General features: G+C 36.6%; 1 protein-coding gene across 1 annotated transcript in view; it reads right to left on the reverse strand.

Moving 5' to 3' along the window:
- Positions 1-20,808, reverse strand: part of LOC144436768 (phosphatidylinositol 3-kinase regulatory subunit alpha-like) — a 116,636-nt gene extending 95,828 nt beyond the window's left edge. Inside the window, exon 1 of the mRNA XM_078125628.1 lies at positions 19,773-20,808. Within this exon, the coding sequence (XP_077981754.1) occupies positions 19,773-20,124 (352 nt within the window). The 5' untranslated portion in view covers positions 20,125-20,808. The remainder of the gene's footprint in view (positions 1-19,772) is intronic.
- Positions 20,809-25,153: the final 4,345 nt, after the last annotated feature.

Here is a 25,153-nt window from a genome sequence, read left to right on the forward strand (position 1 = left end):
TCAACTCTGGGGTAATAGATAAAATAACAAGAACTTGTAAGCAAATACGAAATGAATTTGGTGATTTGCGTCATTGGCGTAAGCCAACACTGACAAGCTACCTACAGAAATTGTAAGACGATACAAAAAGGATGCTTTTACTTTGTACGAAGTAGCAGGAAATGAGGTAAACTGTAACAAGATTTGGATACAAATTAACAAGATTAACCGCAAAAAAGAGTATACAAGGACAAAGATGTCACCAGTTCAAAATGTCAACAATACAGTAAGTTAGTGACTTCCAAATTAAGTGGAGTCTTCTACACTACACAGAACTTCAGCTATGATTCAGGTCAAGGAGGCTGTGTCTCCTATCTTCCTACAAATCACAAGTATAGGCCAATATGTCTTGGACTTTCATAACACATATGGTCCCAGGGAGGAAGGGCTGGGTTGTACTCACATCAACAAGTCATTGAGAATGACATAGTGCCCGCTATGATTGGGTTTTAAGGAACATGAAAACTGCGCCAACAAAATGGCTGCCAGGCAGCCATATTGGATCTTATCAAGACAACAATGAATATGCACATGTATGTCATAGAACACTGTCCTAATACCAACTTTGAATGAGATCTGTTCAAGCATGTCTGAGTTGTGGCTTTGGACAGGGAAAATTCGCAAACAAAATGGCTGCTAGGCAGCCATATTGGATCGTATCATGAACAAATTGATGTGCATATGTATGCCATAGTATGTTGCCCCTGTACCAAGTTTGAAAAAAATTGGTCCAGGCATCTCCAAGAAATGGCTCCGGACGGATGGGCGGAACCCAATCCATACGTACCGTCTCGGACTTCGTCCGGTGGGGACTAACAAGCTAGTATATTGGTACATGCTGCCCAGGGAATTATTCTGTTTGGACATCAGAGTCTCAATCAGAGTACAATTTTTTTTTCATATTATGCTTCATTAAAAAAAAAAGAATCTCAGGAAAGAGGCACATATCCATGTTACATCATAACTGTAACAACTGGGTGTCAATTATTCATGTGTTGTCTTAATTGTTATTGTTCATGTCTGAGAAGGTGTGCACATTTTCTCTTTAATACAATAATATCCACATCATACCTATGATACTACACCCATAGCCCCTCCTCAATGACAGATGCCATGTTTCATGGGTTATGAATTTGTCATTATTATAATCGCATCAAACTTTATCCCATGTTTTGCAAGTATGAAAGTCATGCCTGGGTTATTGCGTGACTTTACGTGATATAGTGAGATTTTCTGGGCGACGCGACCTGACTGACGTCTAAGTCAGTAAAGGAATTATCATATACAAAAGAATATTGCTTCAAAGGAAATTACTCAGTTGCATATTGTGTTGGTACAGGGTCTATGCGACATCTAAGTTATATATATATTGAACCATCCATTGACCTTATCAGATTAATAATTTGATGACTATTTTTTCAATCTCTCCTTTCGAAGACTTCTCTGTGGGGCCCCAAAATAAATTCATAACTACTAAATGCTCTTCTGATGAAGGTGTCCACAGACGTCCATCCTGTCTGTATATCACACTATTTTGACAAAATGCATTATAACTGGAACTCTTAATTCCTGCTGTTTGCAACAAGTGTTTTTACCCACAAAATGATGTCATATATAACAAGCCATTGAGAATGACATAGTCCCCGCTATGATTGGGTTTTAAGGAATTAGCACTACTCTGATCACGCAACAACACTTGTGAACCTAAATCAAACAGACTTAGATATGTTGTGTCTGCTTGTCGGACATGGAACATGCCTACAACAAGAAAGGATTATTCGGGTATGGGGGATCATATCAATATGAAAATGGATATGCAAATGTATGTCATAGAACACTGTCCTAATACCAACTCTGAATGAGATCTGTTCAAGCATGTCTGAGTTATGGCTTTGGACATGGAAAATTCACAAACAAAATGGCTGCCAGGCAGCCATATTGGATCATATCATGACGAAAATGGATATGCACATGTATGTCATAGAACACTGTCCTAATACCAACTTCGAATGAGATCTGTTGAAGCATGTCTGAGTTATGGCTTTGGACATGGAAAATTTGCAAACAAAATGGCTGCCAGGCAGCCATATTGGATCGTATCACAATGAAAATGGATATGCACATGTATGTCATAGAACACTGTCCTAATACCAACTTTGAATGAGATCTGTTCAAGCATGTCTGAGTTATGGCTTTGGACATGGAAAATTTGCAAACAAAATGGCTGCCAGGCAGCCATATTGGATTGTATCACAATGAAAATGGATATGCCCATGTATGTCATAGAACACTGTCCTAATACCAACTTTAAATGAGATCTGTTCAAGCATGTCTAAGTTATGGCTTTGGACATGAAAATTCACAAACAAAATGGCTGCCAGGCGGCCATATTGGATCGTATCATGACAACAATGAATATGCACATATATGCCATAGAACACTGTCCTAATACCAACTCTGAATGAGATCTGTGTGAGCATGTCTGAGTTATGGCTTTAGACAGGGAAAATTCGCAAACAAAATGGCTGCTAGGCGGCCATATTGGATCGTATCATAAAACAAATTGACGTGCATATGTATGCCATAGCATGTTGCCCCTGTACCAAGTTTGAAAAAAATCGGTACAGGCATCTCCAAGAAACGGCTGTGGACGGACGGACGGACGGACGGACAGACGGAACCCAATCCATAAGTCCCCGTTCCGGACTTCGTCCGCGGGGACTAAAAACTCTGCTTTGGTTACCTTTATACATTATCTTGAAGCGGCTCAGATGTCTGTTGAAAATTGCCATCACTTTAATATTTGGTAGTAGTTGGGATTTGATGATGTTCAACTATAACCAGAATAGCAATCTCATTTATTGTGAATGACATGTAGACAAACAAATTAGATGTGTGTGTGGTATGATTTTGACCTCTGTCTGCACTTAAATTAACCCCCAAGGATTTACCTGTCGAGTTGACATTTGGTTGACCCCATGGAATTTACCTGTTGGATAGTCATTTAACTAATGATGTGTGTGTATCTAACGATGACCATGATACCACCTGTTACAAGGTAATCAAAATATAGCCAACATTACCATATATACATGCATTAATCCTCTTTCTACCATGAATATTTGTTTGGACACAAAACAACCACAAGTTGGGAAACACAGGATTGATAGTCTCTGATGCCAGCGTGGTATCAAAACTTCTATAACGACAAATTTTAAGATTCAATGAAAGCTAGACAACAGGATTAATAAAGGTGTTTCAAATCCCACAAAACAGCATGGGATTTTTTGCATTTGTGCGACATGTTGGGGGGGGGGGGGGGAGACAACATTCCACGTATATAGGAAACCTCAGCTGGTGCTTCATTTACATAGTTGGTATAATTTATTTTGTCTTCACTTATGCTGTTGGTGCTTAATTAGCATATCCAAGTTCATAATACATATTACAAACAGAAGAAAATAACATTAAAACTTTGCATGAAATGTACAATTTATACTATGATAACTTGAATACGTGACCTGCCATCAATTAAGGCAGCCTTGTCACGTTTAGACTTGCTTCACTAATTACACACCTTCGAAGCTTCAGCCTCCCAGGGAGGCAACACATGTATTAATAACATAATAAGGAAATGATACTAATACTAATGTGTATGTCTCTCAAGGACTTGAACATCCATGCACAGATAAACAATGTTACAAACATTTCAGTTCATAAAGGAGATTCTCCTCTCTATTTTTCATTGCAAAATAAATAAATTAATGATGCTAAATTATTTAAATAAGTCAGTTACATTATCAGAATTCAAGACATAACATATCATACTAGCATGTTGAAATCACATCAAGGAAGAAGAAAAACAAACATACCAGAATTTTCAGTTGTTATCTTTTTCACTTTGACTAGATTTAGTAACTGTCCACATGCCTTTTGTGAATAATTAGCATAATTAATTTTTGCCAAATTTCTAAATCTTTGTAACAATAAGGTATAATGGCAAGATTCATATGAAACTGCACAGAAATATTCCCTATGACATTAGCTGTTATAATTTTCACATTGACTATATAGTTAACAAATCTCTCAACGTTTATGCTTACATAGGATTATTAGTTTTACCAATTCTAGAGGCTAAGTAACAAACAGGTGCTTAGTTAATTACATCTACCAATGAAGTTGGGCAGAGGCTAACGAGTATAAAGTTGGCGTCAGATTCAGATTCAGCTAGCGTCATATTGAGCATCAGATTCAGCGTCAGATAGCGTCAGATCCGAAGACACCCGACGGACTCCATCAAACCTGAAATAATACTGTTGAGACTACAGGGAAAGATTCCGCTTCACTTACTTGTTTGTTTGTTGGCACGATATCTCACAATGGTATGACAGAATTTTAGATGAAACTGTGTCGAAGATTATCTATGAGACAAAGACAAAATTACTTGATTCTGATCTGATTCCAGATATTGAATTTAGTGAAGAATTTAGTCAAGCCTCGGCATTACAAACATTAGCCACTGACTAAGTTCCAACTGTTGAGGGCGCCCTCAGTCTGGCAGCGATACATGCATCTACTCTACCAGTGTCCTCTCATCTTACACATAATACTTTCAAACATAACATAACACAATGATAAAGACATCCATGTGACCTAAGACATCCATGTGACCTACGACCTCAGGTAAATCTCACCCACAGTCAATAAATTTACCAACCGCTGACTTATTAGTAATCATGTACTTCAGGTACAAAGCATAGAAAAGAAGACACCTTGAGAATGAATATTTCTGGTACAGCTTAGCTTGAGACTTCTCTTGGTGTCGCCTCACCCTCACCAGCCTTGGGGAGTTGACTGGTGTGTGAGGGCACCCTGTCATGGTGTACTTTACAGACTATTCTACTGGTCTATTTACAGTAAAACATGTGACTTCCTGTTACAGTAGTTTTAATACACTTATCACTTTTGTTATCAGAAAAAGATAACCATATCATCATACACTGGTTTTTCAGACAAGATTACACAATGGATATGTCTGTCCTTAGAAGGGTGGAGAAACAGGGGCAACTATATAGCCAAGAAACTTGACTATTTGGCTGAACAATGGTGTTCACCAGATGAGCCACATGTGGGAGTCAGATACCCAAGTCCCTGGGCTAGGCAATTATTGATGTCCATAATAGTCTATAGGACAGTTCATATACACATACATTATTTACATACATACATACATACATACATACATACATACATACATACATACATACAAATTGTATTTGAATTATCATAGACAGTGGTCAATGGTATTACAAAGATTGCAAAGCCTTTCGATAACCTTACAAGGTGATTCATGGCAACATTGAGAGCGTTATTTTTTGTATAGTTTCTTAACATTTAGTATGTTGCTGACTGGGGTTAGGTTACACAGTCATGATCATAAATATACAACTCCTAATGTTATAAACCAAGTGGACATCCATCCAACAAGTGTCAGGGTTGCATGACATGATACAGCGATTATAATGTACTTGCTCTACTATGGAGTACATTCTTCACAGAGGTTTGTTGTTATCCATATGGTTACTACCATGTAACAGAGATTTGAGGACACCCATATTGCTCCTACTATCAGACTTGTGCACTGACCGTAGATGACACATAGGTCAACTAGGTCGTATTTCCTATGTACTGAGAATTGTTACCATTTGCTTGTAATTTGTACAGCTTACTACAATCACTACATACAATGTCTATAACTTAGGCAAAAAAAAAAACTGCAGAGCCAATCATGAACAAGCGAATGACATCTGCCCCACATACATACTTGCTTTAAAGTACTAAATAAAAAGAACAGTAAATGCCATAAATAGAAGATTGAGTGACAGGTTTGACAACAACAACAACAACAACAACAACAATTTGCATCATCGCACCACTTCAGACAAAATGTCCTAACCAGAAACAATTCTTTTTTTTTTGACCTTACATAATGTGACACGCATCATATCACTGAATAAAAACACATTCACCACAAATATGACCTAGATTTACACTTCATCCCTTGCTGTGACATATATGTAATAACTATACACACCGCAAACATATGCAATTAATACTCATGTAAACACTTGGTGTGTCCTTTGAATGACCTTCCTTTATGAACAGTTAGTACAATGCTACCCAACACAGCTAAGAGACTGTAGAACTTAGAAAACATTTTGTAGACACATCCATGAATCCAACTACCATTCATTACACTTCAAAGTTAGTTTTAATATTTTAATTCCCAACTAGCCTAGTCTAGTTCCTATACAACATGTTACGCTTACTACCATCACCACTCACATATGTATAGGAAAAGTCCTTATTCTAATTTCTAGCACAGAAATCTGTGCTACCCCAGCTGAGCATAGGGTAAAGGACATACGTCAGTAGTAATCCATCACAAATTAACAGGCAGTTGCAATTGGTTAGTTCCTTTAGACAATTGCTCATTAATATTCAATTAGTACAGCTGTTTTGTCAAACCTTGTTGACCTTCTTTCTAGGACCAATATGCTAATGTCCAACCGAACTCCACCTCTCCAGTCTGAAACTGAAATCACATGGAGGAGCAATAACATCATCACATTTATATATATGAACACAGTCGGCGGTAGCACAGATTTCTGTGCTAAAATAAGGACTTTCCCTATACGTGGGTGGAAATGATGGTGGTAATCGCAACGCATCGTATAGGAATTAGACTACAACTAACCAACCAGCCAATCAATCTACATTGATTCATTATGCTATCATTTCATGTTTATATACTTTGATACACTTCTGTACATGATTTACAACATTGGTAGCAGACAACAGTAGTGAGTATTGCTATGAATCACACAGTTTTATCAATTTATTGTCAGAATGAATTTCACCCACAATGTTGATCAAATCAATAGCTTGGAAGCTATTACTCTGTCTGCAAAGACGTGAACAGCATAGCAAATTAGCAGTAACATACAAGTCATACTATACATAATAGACTTTGTCCTGCTTGCAAACAGTAAACTCTAAGCTCCTAGAAGGAGAGGGACTATGTCGAAATCTAGCCCTGACTTATTCCGTCTGCAAGCAGGGCTAATATAGACTGTAAGATAGGTCATGTTGTTCAGCCTATCAGGCTTCTTAGTGGTAGCTGATAGTGTGGCACAAATGTATAGAGGTTACTACATATAGGACATATGCTGCCTTATCAGCCACCAGTTGAGATGAAAGGGTGACATGGCAAGAGATGTTGTATGTTTACAGACTAAGACCTGAATGTCTTTATAAGGATGTACTTCTAGACTGGTACAAATCAAATACTCTAGGAATCCGGTCTAACTGTGGTGAGACAACAAAAAGTCACCTCTGTGAGGTCTACAAAGAATTACATTGTATTAGGAACATCCTGTTCCAGTGAACAAATCTTCGTGTCCTAAAGTAGAGTCACTTGACATCCCATACTACAGGCCGTAATTACACTAGAGTATGCTTAGTCCGAGTTGACAATTTAATTGAGGAAGCCTGCTCAGGTACTACGTTAGCTGGAAACTGCACTCATTATTTAACTAAATTTAAAAGAATTACAACTGATAGAGTGTCTTCTTGGCCAATTTGCTACACCGCAGGTGCAAAGCAATGTTTTGTGACACTAGGGTGTTACCATATTTCTAGCCTAGCCACTTGGTCATGAGTCAACATACCGACTAGACTAGACAGTTCGGGCCAACCACATTTACAAGCCAGATATTCAAGATAGTCAAGTTTCTAGGCTATGACTCATATGGATTGTCAGTTTTATCATTGTGACCCACAGCAACAAAAAAATTGACTTTAACTGCAAAAGAGGGTGACATTCCCTTCATGTAGGCTAAGATATATTGTACATGTACATGTACGTGTATACACTGGAGAACACAAACACTCAGTTTCAAGGCTGTCCTGTTGAAATGGGACCTTTGAGATTTTCTAGAATGTTAGTTCTAGGTCTTCAACATACAAGAATCCTACACTTCCGGTTTACTTTATTATCTGTTACACAACTCTCAGTACACATGATAATGTCAAAACTATCAAGTTACCATACTGATACAAATCCTGTATAAAATCTATCATTGGCTCATTATAAAACCTCCTTGGCTGTGATTGGACAAAGACAACTCACAACTACACTTAAAAAGTCATGATAGTTGTACATGTATGCATACCATCTCTTATTTATCTACATACTTGGCTTGCACCATTCCAATAGTTTATCATTTCTCTGAAATAGTACCCAAATATTCAGTATTGTACATCATTACATGGCATAACTAAATACTCAAAACAAATACCAGGTTTGCATTCATGTCATTCTGTAGTACTTTGCCAGACATTTCTGAAGAGAGATTGCGAATGTTGAGGTGGTCTACAGTGATTGATTGACAACAGTGACGCTGTTAGGAATGATCACACAATGTCATACAAGCTCAATAAGTGAACATCATTCGTTTAGAAAGGGGGTGTCGGGTGTCAAAGCAATTGCTGAACTTCACTTTCGCACTTCTAACCAAGTTTCAGAGGAAAACTTCCACTCCTTCAATGATAACATCTTCTTTATTCACAACTGAGATGTTGATAAGTTTATAAAAAATGATTACTAATGTGAGATATGGTGCTGGGTCGCTGGTAGTATTTTTTTAGTGTGTTCACAATCACGTTTTTACATTACATCGCTCGTAGCAGTGTGACAGCTACAGTTTTCATCATAGTTTACATCCTATACGTTTGATGAACATTTGATGTCGCACTTGTGAACATTCATTTAGGGTGAGGGGGTTTTCACCTAAACGAAGGATGTTTGTTTGTTGAGCTTGTGCAATATTGTGTGATCATCCCTTACAGAATAACAAAAAAAAACACCAGTTGGCAAATACTGCACTTCTTTCAAGATTACAACAGAGTCTAGTCTATAACTAAATGTTTCTTACAGGCATGGATATTCAAGCCATTTGTCGCTGTGCATGGATGACCTCCTCTACACAATAGAAAGCTGACATCACTTGCCATTTTGACTCCTAAATTGTACACTACCATTACAAAGTAAAGACATGTAACTAAACTTAGCCATAACTCCGGATGTCAAATGAAACACTTACATATTATTACATGTAATACACTGACTTCAGCCTCATTATAGGATCTATTTTGGGCTTTCAAACAGAAGGTATGCAATTTACATAAACGACATGTGTATGATGCAAGACCATGTAGATACCTCAACTGCTAATTTAGTCATACAAAAGAAAAAGGACTCTATTTCACTACATGTCTATTTCCACAAACAAAATGGCACTCCTTTCACTACACACCAAAACTATCGTTTTCATAAAATTCAACTCTCTCTATGCCACCTTCAATGAATACACTGATTTGTAAACTGATACTAACATAGATACACTTTAAAGTGTCAAGTACGCAGTGTATACTTGAGACAGTTGTAAAGGGATGAACAGCCATACCATTGCACTCTTTATCAATAGTGCAAGGACTGTTTATGCACTGGTCAATGGAAGTCACCACAGTTGTATACACTATATTATATATATAAATAATACATGACAGCTTGTTGAGTCGGTCAACAAACTCCTATCATAGCATGCATAGCTAAACTCCGGTTATTTGGATATTTCAAAGGGGCATGACAACAAATCACATTTGTGTTTTTGTGGTGTCTTTTGTAATTGTTTATTTGGTTGGGTTTTTTTTGGTTTTTTTGTTCTTGATTTTTTTTTTTTTTTTTTTTTGGGGGGGGGGGGGGGGGGGGGATGGGGGGTGTACTTTTTGCTGCAAGTACTTATTGAAGCATAACTGGCCATCACTTGATGTATTGAAATTGAATAGACTTTTTAACTCAAACCAACTTTATTTAAATATACATTTGACATAACTTATACTAGATTAAAATGTGCAGGAAACCCAAATGCTAACAATGCAGATAATGTTTAGTGCTGAATAGAAGACAATACTAGTAATAGTTTAGTTTACATATGAGGTTTTATGTAAGATTTTCACCTGAGTAGAAAAGGTTTTAAACAATCTCAGCTTGCAAAAGTTTTAACATTAAGAAAATCATAAATCATGTATATTTGGTATCATGTTGCTCCATAATAACACAACTGTGATTTGTAGAGGAAAAATACCCAAGTACTTAACAAAAACCATCCTTTTTTACTTGAAATTTCCCTTATAATTGTATTTCAGATTCCTGAACACTGAAACCAGAAATGGAAGACGAGTTATATTTGAGTCACTTTACACAAAGTTACTGGTCCTTATCTATAATATTACCACAAACAAGCACGAGTATTTTTTTTATTGTACACGTACATGTAAAGTACTGATTTACATTTAGTTCAGGACAGTTTCCTGGTTTAAAAGGTCCACATAACTTCAATTGTATTTCACAATAGATGTGCCATTTGATTTCTGCATTCAATACGGAACAAAATATAAATAAAGGTCTGACAGTGACAGTTCTATTTTTATTACTTATCGAACTTCTAAGTTATATTCACTGCACGGCCAACAGGTCAGTACTTAACAATCTGCAACTATTTAACCAGCATTGATTTTACAAGTAGATGTAGTTCCTGGTTTAAAGGTCCATGTCAGGTTAAGACAAACATTTCAGCAGACTTAGACAATAGGAAAATTTGGTCCTAATCAAAAGAACGAGCCTAGGTAATCCTTCTATGGGACAATCACACAATGGCTCACAAGCTCAAGAATGAACTTCAATCATTTAGGGGGGGGGGGGATCGAATGTTGCACTTGTGAACATTCATTTAGGGGAGGGGGTTTGTCCTAAACGAACAAAAGTTGTCTACTGAGCTTGTGTGACACGATCATCCCTAAAATAGTACTGCTGTGACATCCTGGGATTGAGTTATTGATCTTTAAGATATACAGGCATAATAAATTGAACAGGCTATAATAATAGTATAAAACAGATCCATATAATTAATAGAGCTAGCACAGGTAGTAAATGTAAATACATGTACAGGTCACACACACATGAATCATCTAGAACATAGCACACAGACATGTCTTGGTGTTAGCACAGGAATACATCCAGTATAAGTAGTAAGTACATGTAATCTTACTTGTACTATTACGTAATGAAACATTTGTTTTCCTCACTATAGAGAAAGCACGGTGTTAGAACCATCCTGCAACCAAGACCACCATACTTGGCACGTTTCTGCTCATGTTTCAAAAGTGTTCTACCATCTTTGAAGTTAGTAATCTTTGAAACAAATACAAATACTTCCACATGAAGAGAAATGGCTGAACCACACAGCCATGTGTGCATATATGTCAGATTATAAACATGCCAGAGTACATGCATGTTTCAATGCTGACTACATGAACACAACATGCTGATTATGCAAATCAATATTGGTATGCAAATTATTATGCAAATTAGCCACCTTCTTTGCAATATTACTAGACGAGAACACTGGAACGTGGATATAAATGTTGCTACTTTTACTCTGTCTTGCTTGTTTGGATGAATAAATAAATACCATTACCAATTATGCTGAGACTGTCAACAGTTGTTTGTGCCTTTTTTGCTATGTTTTATCTAAAACTAAAGATGTCACCTTGCTCCGATCTGGAGCAATACTGGCGTACAGTACACAGTGCACTCATTTCTAGCAGTATAGGATTGGCTTACATTTGTACTTATAAATCCTCTAGTCTTATCCAAGCAAGATCACATGTCCCTGTAGGATTAAATATTTCAGGAAGAAATCTTGGTTTACACAGCTTCGTGAGATATTAACACCTAGAGATGTTTGGTTTTCAAGAACAACCTGACCTTTACTACAACACTGTTCTGAAGGACACCAAATACATCAGTGTACCATCACAAATATATGATCTATGTAACACTGTCTGACTTCATCCATATTTATGCAGGAACAGGATGTTTCATTTCTGCTGAATCACATTTCCAGGGTTAGCAATAAAAAGACAATTTGTAATAGTCTGGGAATACACATGTAAAAAATCATTCCCGGTTTTTTAGGGTAACATTTTGTATTAGGACAACATGGCTTCTAGACTATATTTAGCAATACATGTACATACCGAGATATTTAGACTTGGTCAATCATATAATGTTGAATTATACATAAATGGACAAAATAAAATAAATTTCCAAAGTTCACCACCTTTTTTGGCCTTACTGTAATATTATACACTGGCAGTTTAATAATATCGATTTTCAATAATCACAGACATAATCTCCTTAGCTTTTATAAATTTCAATTTTTAAACATACACCACACGCTGAAGGTGGTACAATAATCCCAAGTCTTGACGCATGACAAGATCACACATGTAAACACCAGAATCAGGAACATTGTATCCTGGTACCACCAACCCTGCATGCCCATGTTCCCCCCCCCCCCCACCACACACACACACACTTGCACCTGTAACCAAGACTTCACAGTCAATGTCATAGTTACTTCATATTCTATGAGATATCCCATCCCTACAGTCCTCAAATCATTGTAAGCATGGTTCCACTGATGATGCTAATACTGTGATAAACCATAACTCATCTATCTATCTATACAGCATCTCTATCATTTTGGTTGTAACCACAACTTCACTACCACTGTTTGACAGACCACATAATGTACCATTAATGGTTAATTACATTCCAACACCCTGATCCCCTCTCTCAGTACAGTAGCAATATAGCATTGTATCCACCATACCATACCATACCACACTACTTAAGTGCTACTGTTGATGGCCAACATCATGTTCTGCATGTATTTATTAGGTCATAACACCCTATAACACAGTAACTTAGTGATGGGATGTGTCACCTGCCATGGACAGCCTTGACCTTTGACAATCACAGCATCCCTTACAGTGTTGACACTGTATAATTACTTCCACATTTTCTTCCTTCATAGCCAATGACAGGACGACTTTTAACATACCAGGACAGGAGGATGGATTCTGTTTATAGTATGAAAACTATACAGCTGCTTACCTCTGGCCAGTCAGAATATTAAAGATACGTGTATAAAACCTTTCAAATTTTTTCACATATTGTAATTCTGCTTAGATCACAATCAGGCATCAATCAGACCTGTATGACATTCATTTCCTATTCCATTCAAAGTATAGTTATTTTTTAACGACACCACTTCTTTCCAAAACAGTTTCTGCTTGGACTTTTTGGTATGAATGAATAGATGAACAAACACTAGATGACTAAATAGCTTCAGTTCAGGAGTGGAATGATGCTGTCAAGGAATGCCCTAATGTTGTCACAGTATGCTACTTACTAATCCTAGTAGCCATATGCATACATGCTGTGTACTGTAGGCTGTTCCAAGGTTCCACATGTAAACATGTGGAATTATGAATAGATTCTATCGGTGAATGTTCTCCGTAGATTTCTTTGACAAGACTGGCTCAAGAGTACAGTGACACCTTCTGTGGCTGTCATTTAGACCATGAAGTGCTAATTTGGGATCCAGTGGATGTTTTGATAATCATATCAATTAATTATTCTATAATAATGAAGTAGCTTGGAGTATGATTTTTATTTATCAAGAGCTGGGGACACTACAAAATTACAATAAGTTTCTAGTGCCCATGTTTCTTTGACTCAGAAAGAATTCTGCATGGTACAGTGTGGTAAATTACCATATGCATGAAATGCAAATATTGTTTCACTCTTTAAATGAATGTTTATTATATCCTCCTTCTCCCTAGGGGGTATTTGTTTGTACACAACTAAGAAAAAGTTGGGAGAAAGAGGATAAAATCCTCTATTGGCAGGATGGGTAGAGATCTTTCATTCCTAAGCTTGTACTTGTTATAGTCCAGTTCTCGGCACACAATTCATCAGCTAGCTATGGTGGAAAAGGTATGTTACCATTGTGTATGGCTGCCACCAAATACTATCCCAGGATATCATAACTGAAGGATATTGAAAGCTTTCCCTACAAAAGGAAGTATTCTTTTGGAATTTGTTCTATCTAGGCACTACCACCCACTACCAATCAAGCCAAACATGCTCTGGGGAGTGGGGGTGTGGGAGAGGGGGGGGGGGGGTCTCTTGTACAGGTGTAACATTTTAGTATTCATCATAATTTTTGTACTTTTTGTATATCTATATTAATCTACATGTACAACATGTATAATGCACAAAGTTTGACATGTCATTGTGGATTCATTTACCACTACATGCTAAATCAGATATAGCTCTGGAAATAAGGGCTCCGACAACTCAGACACGTGTTTGTTCAACTCTGCTATGGACGGTTTATAAGATATTTTTTTATTCTCTGGGTTTTTGATAGCGAGGAACAATATAACAACGGAGATGTGTCAGTGTTACAAGACCATGTTTCCAGAATTAAATAAGACACAATAGACATACACACAAAACCAGCTACTAAGTAACAAATACAAGTATATCTACCCAGATTATATAGTTCTAGCGTCATTTCTTACCAAGCTGAAGTTGTTACAATAGTTGTTATTCAGGTAAATGGTACCTTAGGCTCCAATCATTGCCAGAGTCCTCTATAAATCTACTATACTAATACAAAGATCCAGAATAATGACATCCCTATAATGAAGTGTAGATTCCATGACACAAACCGAAAGACATTTACAAGTACCACTATGTCCCATTGATATGTATATCAACCCTATACACTAGGGGTTATATCTTTTGTGTGTTCTTACAGCTTTGCATTATCTGTATGTTTACAAGTCTCTTTAATTACCTGATGAGGTTTTACTGACAGACAATGGAAGATTAGTGACTGCTGAATGGGTCATCATACTTTGACAACAGAGATGTGATTTAATTTCTTTGTTTGGCTATACTGTGCATCCAAAAAAAAACAAACCTAAGTCTTGAAGACTTTATTTATTCATGTCTGGGGTACGACTGCCTTACAACAAAGTTGTTGTTATTGTTGCCATGGCAACAGAGACCTGGGACCTAACTGTTGTACTAATTATGTTTGCAACATTGTTGTTGTTAAGCTGAAATCCAAATGTTCTGAAATAAATATATTGACTCCTGATGAAATGATAATAATATTGTGGACTAGGGGGATAGAATTAAATATCTTCATCATATATGGTATTAGTTAGAGCATAGACCTGTGGGTGGAGGGTCTATGGTTAGAGGTTACAGCACTAAAACATCACTCATACAAATGTCTCTGAGCCAATCATACTCATTCTGCCCTTGTTTTGTTGCTGACCAATCAGCAATTCAACATTTACAATAAAATGGGTTAAATGAAATAATAAAAGCCAGCATGATTGATAACATGGTTGAAATCTTAACAAATCAGATTATGTTGCATGTCAATTGCCATATTCTACAAATTAGCGGACTACTGTGGCTAATACCACAATCAATAACGTGTCTGGATATAAGATGAAGAAAACTGTTAAACAGTTCATCATCATCATGATGACATTTTGATGGTCATTTGGGAAAAACCAGACATGATTATTAAGTACATGTATGTTTGTCCACACAAATCATGTACTCATGTTTAGCATGCATGACGAGTTACTACTGTTTTGGTCGGTGTCTGTGTATTAGTAAAAAGAAAAACAGTTTACATTAATCAGCACAACTCTGGAACTTTCTGGGGACCACACATCTGATATAATTTTGATCCAAATCACAACTTCTTTAACACTCTCTATTCAAAACCCATATCTGCCAAGCCAGCTATACAACAACTCTGTGAATGATTATTTTGTCACAAGAAAAACTTAACTCACATAATCCCATTAGTATCCATATAACAATCATATCACATGATGGTATTGGCTATTCAATGAATTTTTACAAAGCAAAAACACTGACAAGCATCTCCCACATAAAAAAAATAATTAAAATATAAATCATATCCAATCACCCACGGTAAGCTAAAACTAAAACACCACAGAGACTAGACACTGATTTAAAGTAACAAAATGATAACAAATATCCATAAGTTGTCTGTGATCATTTGAGATTTTATTTCCTCAAACATTTTGACCATATAAGATCATGGGTAGGAATTATGACTCACTCAGCAGTATCTTTATCTTCTCCAAATATAGAATATAAATTACCCCAACTGGGAACAATATTACCTTTGGTAAATTGTCACCTACATAATTGGTTTGCACCACATAGAAAAATAACTACAGAAAGTCACGACCAGCCTTTCACTTGAGAGTCACGACCAACCTTTCACTTGAGAATGTCGATATAATTCTATGACAGTGATTCCCCATTGCTTTGACTTGCTAAAACTTTGACAGGTTAATGCCAACTTAAGTTATCTTTTGGTTTTCATCTCTAAATCACTAAAAATTGTAACACCGCCTACATAATCACACATCATTTTATTGTACATTGTATTGTAATTGAATTATTTAACCAAGAAGAAAAGAGTTTAAATCATAGAGGGGAGAGAGTAAAGAGTCACTGTGTAAAAGAGTACAGAATGTCTGTACAGAGTGTTTGTAACAGGAAATGAATGGATATAGAAACTGAAATTTAAAATATGATAGTGTACTGATATAGTGAGGATACATGTATATAGACATGACAATGAATAGGATATACAAAAATATACACAAGTGTAATTATGTATACTGAAAGTATCACTGCTGTATGAAATTGACACCAGGAAATAAACCACAAAATTAGCATTATTAGACCACCAGTAGAACCTCTATTCATGAGCAAGTGTTACATGTGTGTGTGTGTGTGTGTGTGGGGGGGGGGGGGGGGGGGGGGGTTATCATTTATGGTATACTTAAAAGTCATGGTCAAGTCAGTGTTCTCTCTCAACAAGGTAACAAGAGTGCTATGCCCTCTTGGAATCTGAGCAATTCCTAATAGAATGAAAATCACTCGTGTCCATTTTATGTAAACATTGTGGCCACCTAAGCCATCAGACCTTAGCTGCAATAATTGCAGCATTTGCTATGATTTTGAGGGGGTTTTTTCTTTATTTTTTATGCTTTTTTCATTTCAATGTTTAACTGGAAGCAAACACTACAATTCCTGCTGAGCAAACTCAAATAGATGCTGAAAACGTGAGCGAGATGACGTCAGCATACTACCCATTTCAAAATGCTGCGTGTGTTGCGACTTTTGCCGATTTTGACGGGATTGGGGTACCTCTGAACATTTCTTGGGTCTTGAAGGCTTTGTATTTAATATCGGCGCTAGGAAATGTCCAATTTTTTGGCAGGTAAGGCGTAAATTTAGCAGAAAAATCAACCCAACTTTATCATTCAGATCTGAATCACTTCAGTCTATTTGTGTTAATGTTACACAAATTGTAGCGTTTGCTTCAAGTTAAACATCGGAATGAAAAAAAAGCACAAAAACAGAAAAAAAACCTCAAAATCATAGCAAATGCTACAATCATTGCAACTAATCAGACCCCAGATGTTCTCCTGGTCTCCAACCACAAAGTACAGAAGGTGTCATTCATTGGTGGCTGAGTCCTCTTGTAAAATAATTCTAAGGACAACAAAACAAGTGTTTATCTAGACTCGTCTAGCACAGTTAACCTATAAATTACTAGACACATTAACCAGTTAAACCTGTACAGTGACATCCAGTACAAGTAGTATTTGTTGTCATACATGAATTCTACTAATCTGTAGTACTTAGCTGTTCTATTTGTGCCATGGCATCTCCAAATTTCCTATCCTTGTAACAAGAACCCTGTATTGGTATGCATTCATATTCCTACATTGTATTTCTAGAGGTGTTTTACTAACATGGAGTAAATCTAAAAATTTCTTACTACACAGTGACTTCACTAAAGAATCACAGTCAGTCATATTGCAGATGACCACATGACCAGTCCTAATCTTGCATGAGTTGAAGGACTATTTGAATCAAAGTCACTACAGTACAGCCCATCACTTTGGTGCTTCATACATGTACATGTAAATTGTCTGACCCTGTCTAAAACATGACCTTGTTTTTTTCATTGCTTCAACTAGGTGGTGCCATTTTTAGATTTAATGGCAGTTATGCATTAGCATTTCACTTCCTGTGTACATTCATAAGAGAATTGTAATAAAATTATGGGTTATGGTTAACATGTGATCTCATCATTGTAATATGTCATTGAGTAAAACATAGAATTATATTACATGTACTAACAGTCACAATCGTCATTATTGGCAAAGTCATAAAATAAATGTCACATTGACGCCTGCTCCCCCTAAATGAACGAAGTCCTTTTTTGAGCTTGTGTGACATTGAGCAATCGTCGTTTAGAATCACATTTGAGATCAATGGAAATACATGCACTGAAGACCAAGAAGCAGACCATGATACAATAATCAATATTCGATGTTCATACTTAAGTACTACAGTATACATTGTTTTTATATATCCAGAGGTCTTTGTTGATGTCACACATTCACGCGCACCACTAATTTTGCTAAAAGTACAGTGAAAAAATGTTCATGATATAATGTGTTTACATACACTTGATACCACTCTGACAGTGTCACATAGTGTGTCACTTACAATGACATAACTAAGTACTGTATGCAGAAACGCTTTTATGGTGGCTTCAGAAATCATTTATGTTTACACATAGACATCTGCATCATTTCAATGTACAAGCATGCTACTCAGGTAATCAAGGTCTCAGTTTACTACGATTGACACAAACCTCTGACCACTATTTAGTGGTCTGAGCACAAACTAAAACTAGTGTGTTTCATTTGGTAGAAACACAAGTGCGTGATAATGGGGTGCCTCTGTTGTGTGAATCTTATCACCCTGTAATGACAGTGTAAACATTGGAAGTCACCAAAAACTGCATTCTGCAAGATGACATGTCATGATCACAAATGCCACCCTACTGTGAGTACAATAAACCAACATAACTTATTTCAACATATATCACAACAATAGCTTTAGCATGAAGGTATACATCCATCTCTAAGTAAAACTGTGGTCTGTAAGATACAGACATTCCTGCCACGCTATCAGCCAGCACTTATTAGAAGCCTGGTATATGTAGGGTTGAACAACACAGCATATCTTACAGGCTAAGTAAAACGAGACCTAGATTGTCATGGAGTACAGTATTGAGACTGAAAATAAATTCTTGCTGATAGCTTGTTTTACTAGAAGACAAGGTCAGAAGCAAAAATCTCTTGGTCAAACTATAATGGTCTCTGGGTAATAGTATGGAGTATACTGTCAACAAAGTTTAAAAGCCTATTGTGTCTCTTTTATCTCTTGCCATCAAAACAGATAGACAGACAGGCATACACAGACCAACAGACTGACAGATGGACTGACAGACATACATGTACAATACAATACATACATACATACATACATACATACATGCTAGTATGTTCATGTACATACTGATATACAGAGACAGACAGACAGACAGACAGACAGACAGACAGACAGATAGACAGACAGACACACACACACACACACACACACACACACACACACACACACACAAACTAAACCACAACAGAAGTTTTATGTCTACATGTATGACATACATTCATTGATGCACACATGTAAGTGGGCGTGTGTACCGTAAACATACACACATTACAATTTACAAACATCCATGCATCCCGACACACATCCTTACCTATTGGTGAGCCTCCAAAACCAGAATCATCATTGACAGAGTCGTCTACACTTGTTGTCTTGGATGGACGACGAGGTGGCAATGGTCTCTGTGCTGGTGGTGGCGGCAGTGGCAATGCACTACTCATTGACAAATATTTAACATAAGTTCCGGGGAAATGTCCGACCTCTTCTGTCCTTTCATTCAATCCCTTCAACCAACAATTTGGTTCTTCAATCGATCCGTCAAAATCGGGTGAGCTTTGGGGATTATGAACTTTAAGGATATCCCCTTTGTGAATCTCGATGTAACTTTGATCAAAATTCTCCCGTAAAAAGTCACTCACTGCTTCATACCGTACTATGACAGCCATATTCGATTCACAACATGTAACACGTTATAACATCGACTCAACTTCCTGTTCAGTCCTCGCGGTAGAATAGCTGCTTTCAGAGAGTGCAACTGTTTGAATGTCAGAAATGCTAAGCTCACGCTTTAAGTAAGGTGCGTGATACACGACAAAACTATAAGTTGAAGGTTGTATACCTTTAGAATTGTCTTCCAAACTTTTAAAAGAATACGATCGCACTTCTGCACTGGGGTGGAGGGTGACTCACAAATCAAAATAGTCGCAGATGAAACACGCCTGTGTATTCCTCTTGCAAAAAAACTACTCCTGTTCTTTTAAATGTACATTATTTCAATATTTCACATTTCTCTCCGCAATGAGACGTGTCAAACAGGACTACGAACGACACTCCCAAAACACTAATATAGTTGAAGTTTACTTGTTGAATATACTCTAGATGCAACGTTCTTTACAGCACTTCCCTGCCGCCATTGCTTCACGACACACACGTCACTTCGGTGCACAACCAGCTAACATCCCGTCAAGATCGTCAGGTCATATTTTCTTCTCGTGAAGAATCCCGGTATTAAATTGGTGTATCGTTATCCTTTAGTAATCCTGCTATACTACAAAATGCTTGACACAGAGAGAAGAGAGTGAGAAGTTTGAAACTGTACGTCTATCAGGAAGTCAAAACTTTGCATGGACAGGAAATGCCCGGATTCGGAAACATGTGAAAAACAGACATGCGTGAAAATTATTCATGAGCGCCACCACCGACATGATGATGCCAGGAAAAAAGTGGTATACAGAAACGTCCCCGACAAAGATTTTTTTTAATGTTACGTGGTTTATAGAGTATCCGACTTAAAATGGCCATATGGATGAAAACTGGCTATTTACCTTGGATATTTAATTTATAAAACTACTCTGTTGTGTTTTCCTACGTGGAAAAACAATTTGAAAGAACATAAATCAAGTCATTGTTTGTAACTAAAGAAATTGCAAAACATTGAAAATGCGTAAAAATTTATGTTATTGTGCAATAACACTTTTACATACTTTATGGTTTTTTACAACTAAATACTGAGTGACAAGAAATGCCTTGGCATATGCTCTTTGACATTGATTTTCCAAGTAGAAAATAGTAGAGTTATTTTATCAATTGTAAATAAAAAATATATAGCCAATTTTCATCCATATGGCGGCCATTTTTAAAAACTTCCTAAAAAAAAAAAGTGAAATGAACAAAACTATTATAAAATATCTTTACAAGTCATTGTACCCAAAACTTTGTACCCAATTACTTTGATAACAAAAAAAAATTCTAGTTGATATCATAAATACTAGGTATCTAGTAATTTTATATATGACCTCTTTACTTTTGTTTTCATTCACTTTTCTTTGTATTTTGCTTGATTTTTGTAGTAAAAGTTTGTGTAAACTACAAATACATGTTGTGGTTACTGCATGGGCAGGACAAACACACACACACAAAAAAGACTGACATGAGGGTATTTGATGCATGCGCTGACCAGAAACATTTCTTGGGGGGTGGGGGGCTAATATTGTAAACAGGTTTCAAGATACTGTAACCTTGTAGTCTATTGTTCAAGACCCACTCCAAAAAAGTACTGTAAGCTAGATCACAGACAAGGAAGTGGCTAGATTCAGATTCATAATGCGCATCCTCATTCTCACACATGATCAAGAAGTGCAGTTTATAATTCGTATTCGTTCAAGGTTGATTACCATATTTGCATTGAATCATAAAGTAATGATACAGGAGTGTGCAAGTGTGGAGTGTACTCTGGGTATTTGCTTGTCATGTTCTCTTTGGTCATATTTTCCGAGAGAAGTTAGAAGATTTTAGAGCAGCAGACAGAATGAATACACAGGAGGTGTTAGTGTACATACCCTGGGTACCTCCACAGACATCAAAGGGTTCAGTTATTTGCATTTGTTTATCCAAAACAGTAAATTTTGTTAAAATATAACTGTGTGTTCACGCTTGTGCGTTTAGTTTCATACAGATACACAATAAGATTTTCCACATCATGCTACAGAGAAAATACTGATAGTATGTGTACACACACCAATGACAATAATCACTGGTTCATTTGTAATAATTAGATGTTATTCCCCTATATTTTTCTTCGTTAAGCTAAGGAAAATATGAGTGCCCTATTAAAGGGGCCTTTGTCACTACGAGTAGTGACAACCCTTAGGTCAAGAGTATTTTCCAGCTGGAAGAAGAAAAATATTGGAGAATAACATAATTATACCAGCACCAGTAATATCAAAGAAAAATCGGGGGAAGTTATGGCAATTTTGAACGTATTGACTCATTTCGAACACAACAGAATCAGTGATGTAGACACTGTGTTGTGCCATAGTGTTGTCGTGATGTAGAGTAACCAGAGTATATATTCCATATTTTTTTGTTAAACTTGGTAGTTATAGATCAAAATACAGTATTTGATGTTGTGCTTACGGAAGAATTAACAACGACTCAACCTGGAAGGATCTTGTACTCCAAACAAGTGTAACATAGTATCATTACAGGCATTGACAAGTATTTATTGTTAGCTGTACTTAAAATACCAGTTTTCAAAATAATACATTTGTACTTAGCTTTCAATTAAAACTATAACCAGAATAATGAATTTAAATCAACTGATTGTTATTTTTATCATAAATATTAGGTATCTAATAATGTTGTAAATATGACATTTCTTGCAGATTTGTCAAAACATAGAAATAAGACAGAAATTATACAATATTTAATAAACAAACTGAAGGTAGCAACAGAAAAATTGAAAATTTATAAATACCAAAAAAAAAATAACTTGTGTAATGCTGGGCATAATGTAAAATAATATTCTCCCTTTTCAAAAAACATTATACACTTATTACCTTGCCATATTCGGGCACTAGTTGACATCATATTACCCCTTGTGCTGTTATACAGCAACTATTTCCTGAAGCTGCAAGTCGAGGGAAATAATTGCTACATAATGGTACAATGGGTAATATGATGTCAACTAGTGCCCGAATAAGGCAAGGTAATAAGTGTTTTATAATATTTCATATTCTCAGGCACATAATCTTTCAATAGTCAAAGCAAATCACTGAAAAGACTCAGATGGTACATGAATAGTACCCTAGGGAAAATAAAATATTCCTCGCTCTATGAAAATTGAGGTCAGTATGGGTCACTAGTCCATAACATATGACATGATCGAAGCCAATCACTGAAGACTGTATGAAAACGATGTGATATAAACATGTGTACTATACTACAGTAATAATCATTTGCATATATACTTTTTACCTGACACAATGTGAAGATACAGAAATGTTACACAGTTAATATCCATCTATCTATTTAAGCAAAGAGGTGTGTGCATCACCCCGGTCTGTGTTAGTCTCTCTATGGCTACCAAACATTTAGAGAGTCAGCTTATTTTTTTATGGAAAATAGAAAAAAGTTCAGAGGTTAAACACTGCTGATTATTACCCTGGTTTAGATGAGTGCCTGGGGCGGGGCGGGGGGGGGGGGTGTACTCCAAAATTATTTGGATATGTGCCACCCGAATGGGTAATTTTTTCATGAAATCCCTAAACATGAGTCAACTTTTGGTTCGACAGTTCCTGAATTATGGGGGTCAATAACAAGTTCAGGGAAACATCTTCATACTTTAGTACATGTAATACCTTCACAGTATCAGAATAAAAGTAACTGAGCAGATGACAGTAACTGGAAATGGGTTTGTCTTTGGATTGTACATGGGTAGATGTTTTGAACTTTGTCCACACATCCCCACCTGAAAATTATCACTCCCCTCCCCTCCCCACCCCCTGGGTATGAGTGAATCAAACTGATTCATGAAAAGATGATACAGAGTATAGAAAAGTGATAAATGTAAGATATTGAACTTCATAAACATCATAAATTTGGTACATGTCACGACAAAGATTGGTGGTGCTTGAAGGCTATCCTTATACGTATCTTTCCTACATACAGCTAGGAACTAAGCTTGATGGCAAGTGTGGTGACTTGCTGAAGAGGCAAATATTAGAGCTACATCTTGAATTGTCAATGTTTTGAACTCAATGCACACCTTGAAGTTGAATACATCAGCATAATTTTTGTGCATGAAGCACGCCCTCACAAGGCTAATCTGGCACAATTGACAAGAAGGTGGTTCTTTATGTGGGCCCCCAATGAATATATTGTGGTGTCCTTTTGTTGTCTATGTTACAGCATCTCAAAGGTGTTACAAAAAGACATTTCTGACTGGTCAATAAGTTGCAGGATAATGACATTTTTGGCCATGCGAGGGCGTGCTACATACACAAAAATTATGCCACTGTCTTCAAGGGTTTTGTCCATGGAATCAGGAACATCCACGCATACATATCAGAGAGGGCTGTGGGTAAAATTGTGGTGTGTAGCATCACAATCACAATGTAAACTCTTTAATGTACCCATACCAATAATACCTTGTTGAATATGGCTTATTGACATGACGACAGGGGAATCTTTTTTTTTTAAATCATATAAATTCCTGCTTAGAAACAGAGTGTATTTCTTTTAGCATCCTTAGTAACTGGCTAGAATTGTGTAGCATGGGACCCCACAGTATGCACGTATGAATTGGATGACTTGCAAAGGGTAAATTTTTTTTTGAATTATGTAAATTCCTCCTCAGAAACAAAGATATCTTTTTTAGTGTCCCTAGTTAACATGCTAGGTTTTATGGCATGGGACCCAGAGGTATGCATGTATGAATTGGACGTCTTGCGATTTACGGTTTATGTAAACACGTATTACATCATATTTCAATCAGAATAAATTTTTTAAAAAACACTGTATGTATAGAAAGAGATCAGTTACAAGGAGGTGAACAAGAAATTTGTAAAAAATAATCATTTTTTCATCTTTTCTCCTATACTATCACTTTTATACACTCAACACACACAATATTCTGTTATGCTATTTAAGTCATTACCAAACATCTTTGGCAAGTTTTCTCTTAACTATCAAGCA

This window comes from Glandiceps talaboti, chromosome 6 (genome assembly GCF_964340395.1).
Source record: "Glandiceps talaboti chromosome 6, keGlaTala1.1, whole genome shotgun sequence".
In the NCBI taxonomy this organism is placed as follows: domain Eukaryota; kingdom Metazoa; phylum Hemichordata; class Enteropneusta; family Spengelidae; genus Glandiceps; species Glandiceps talaboti.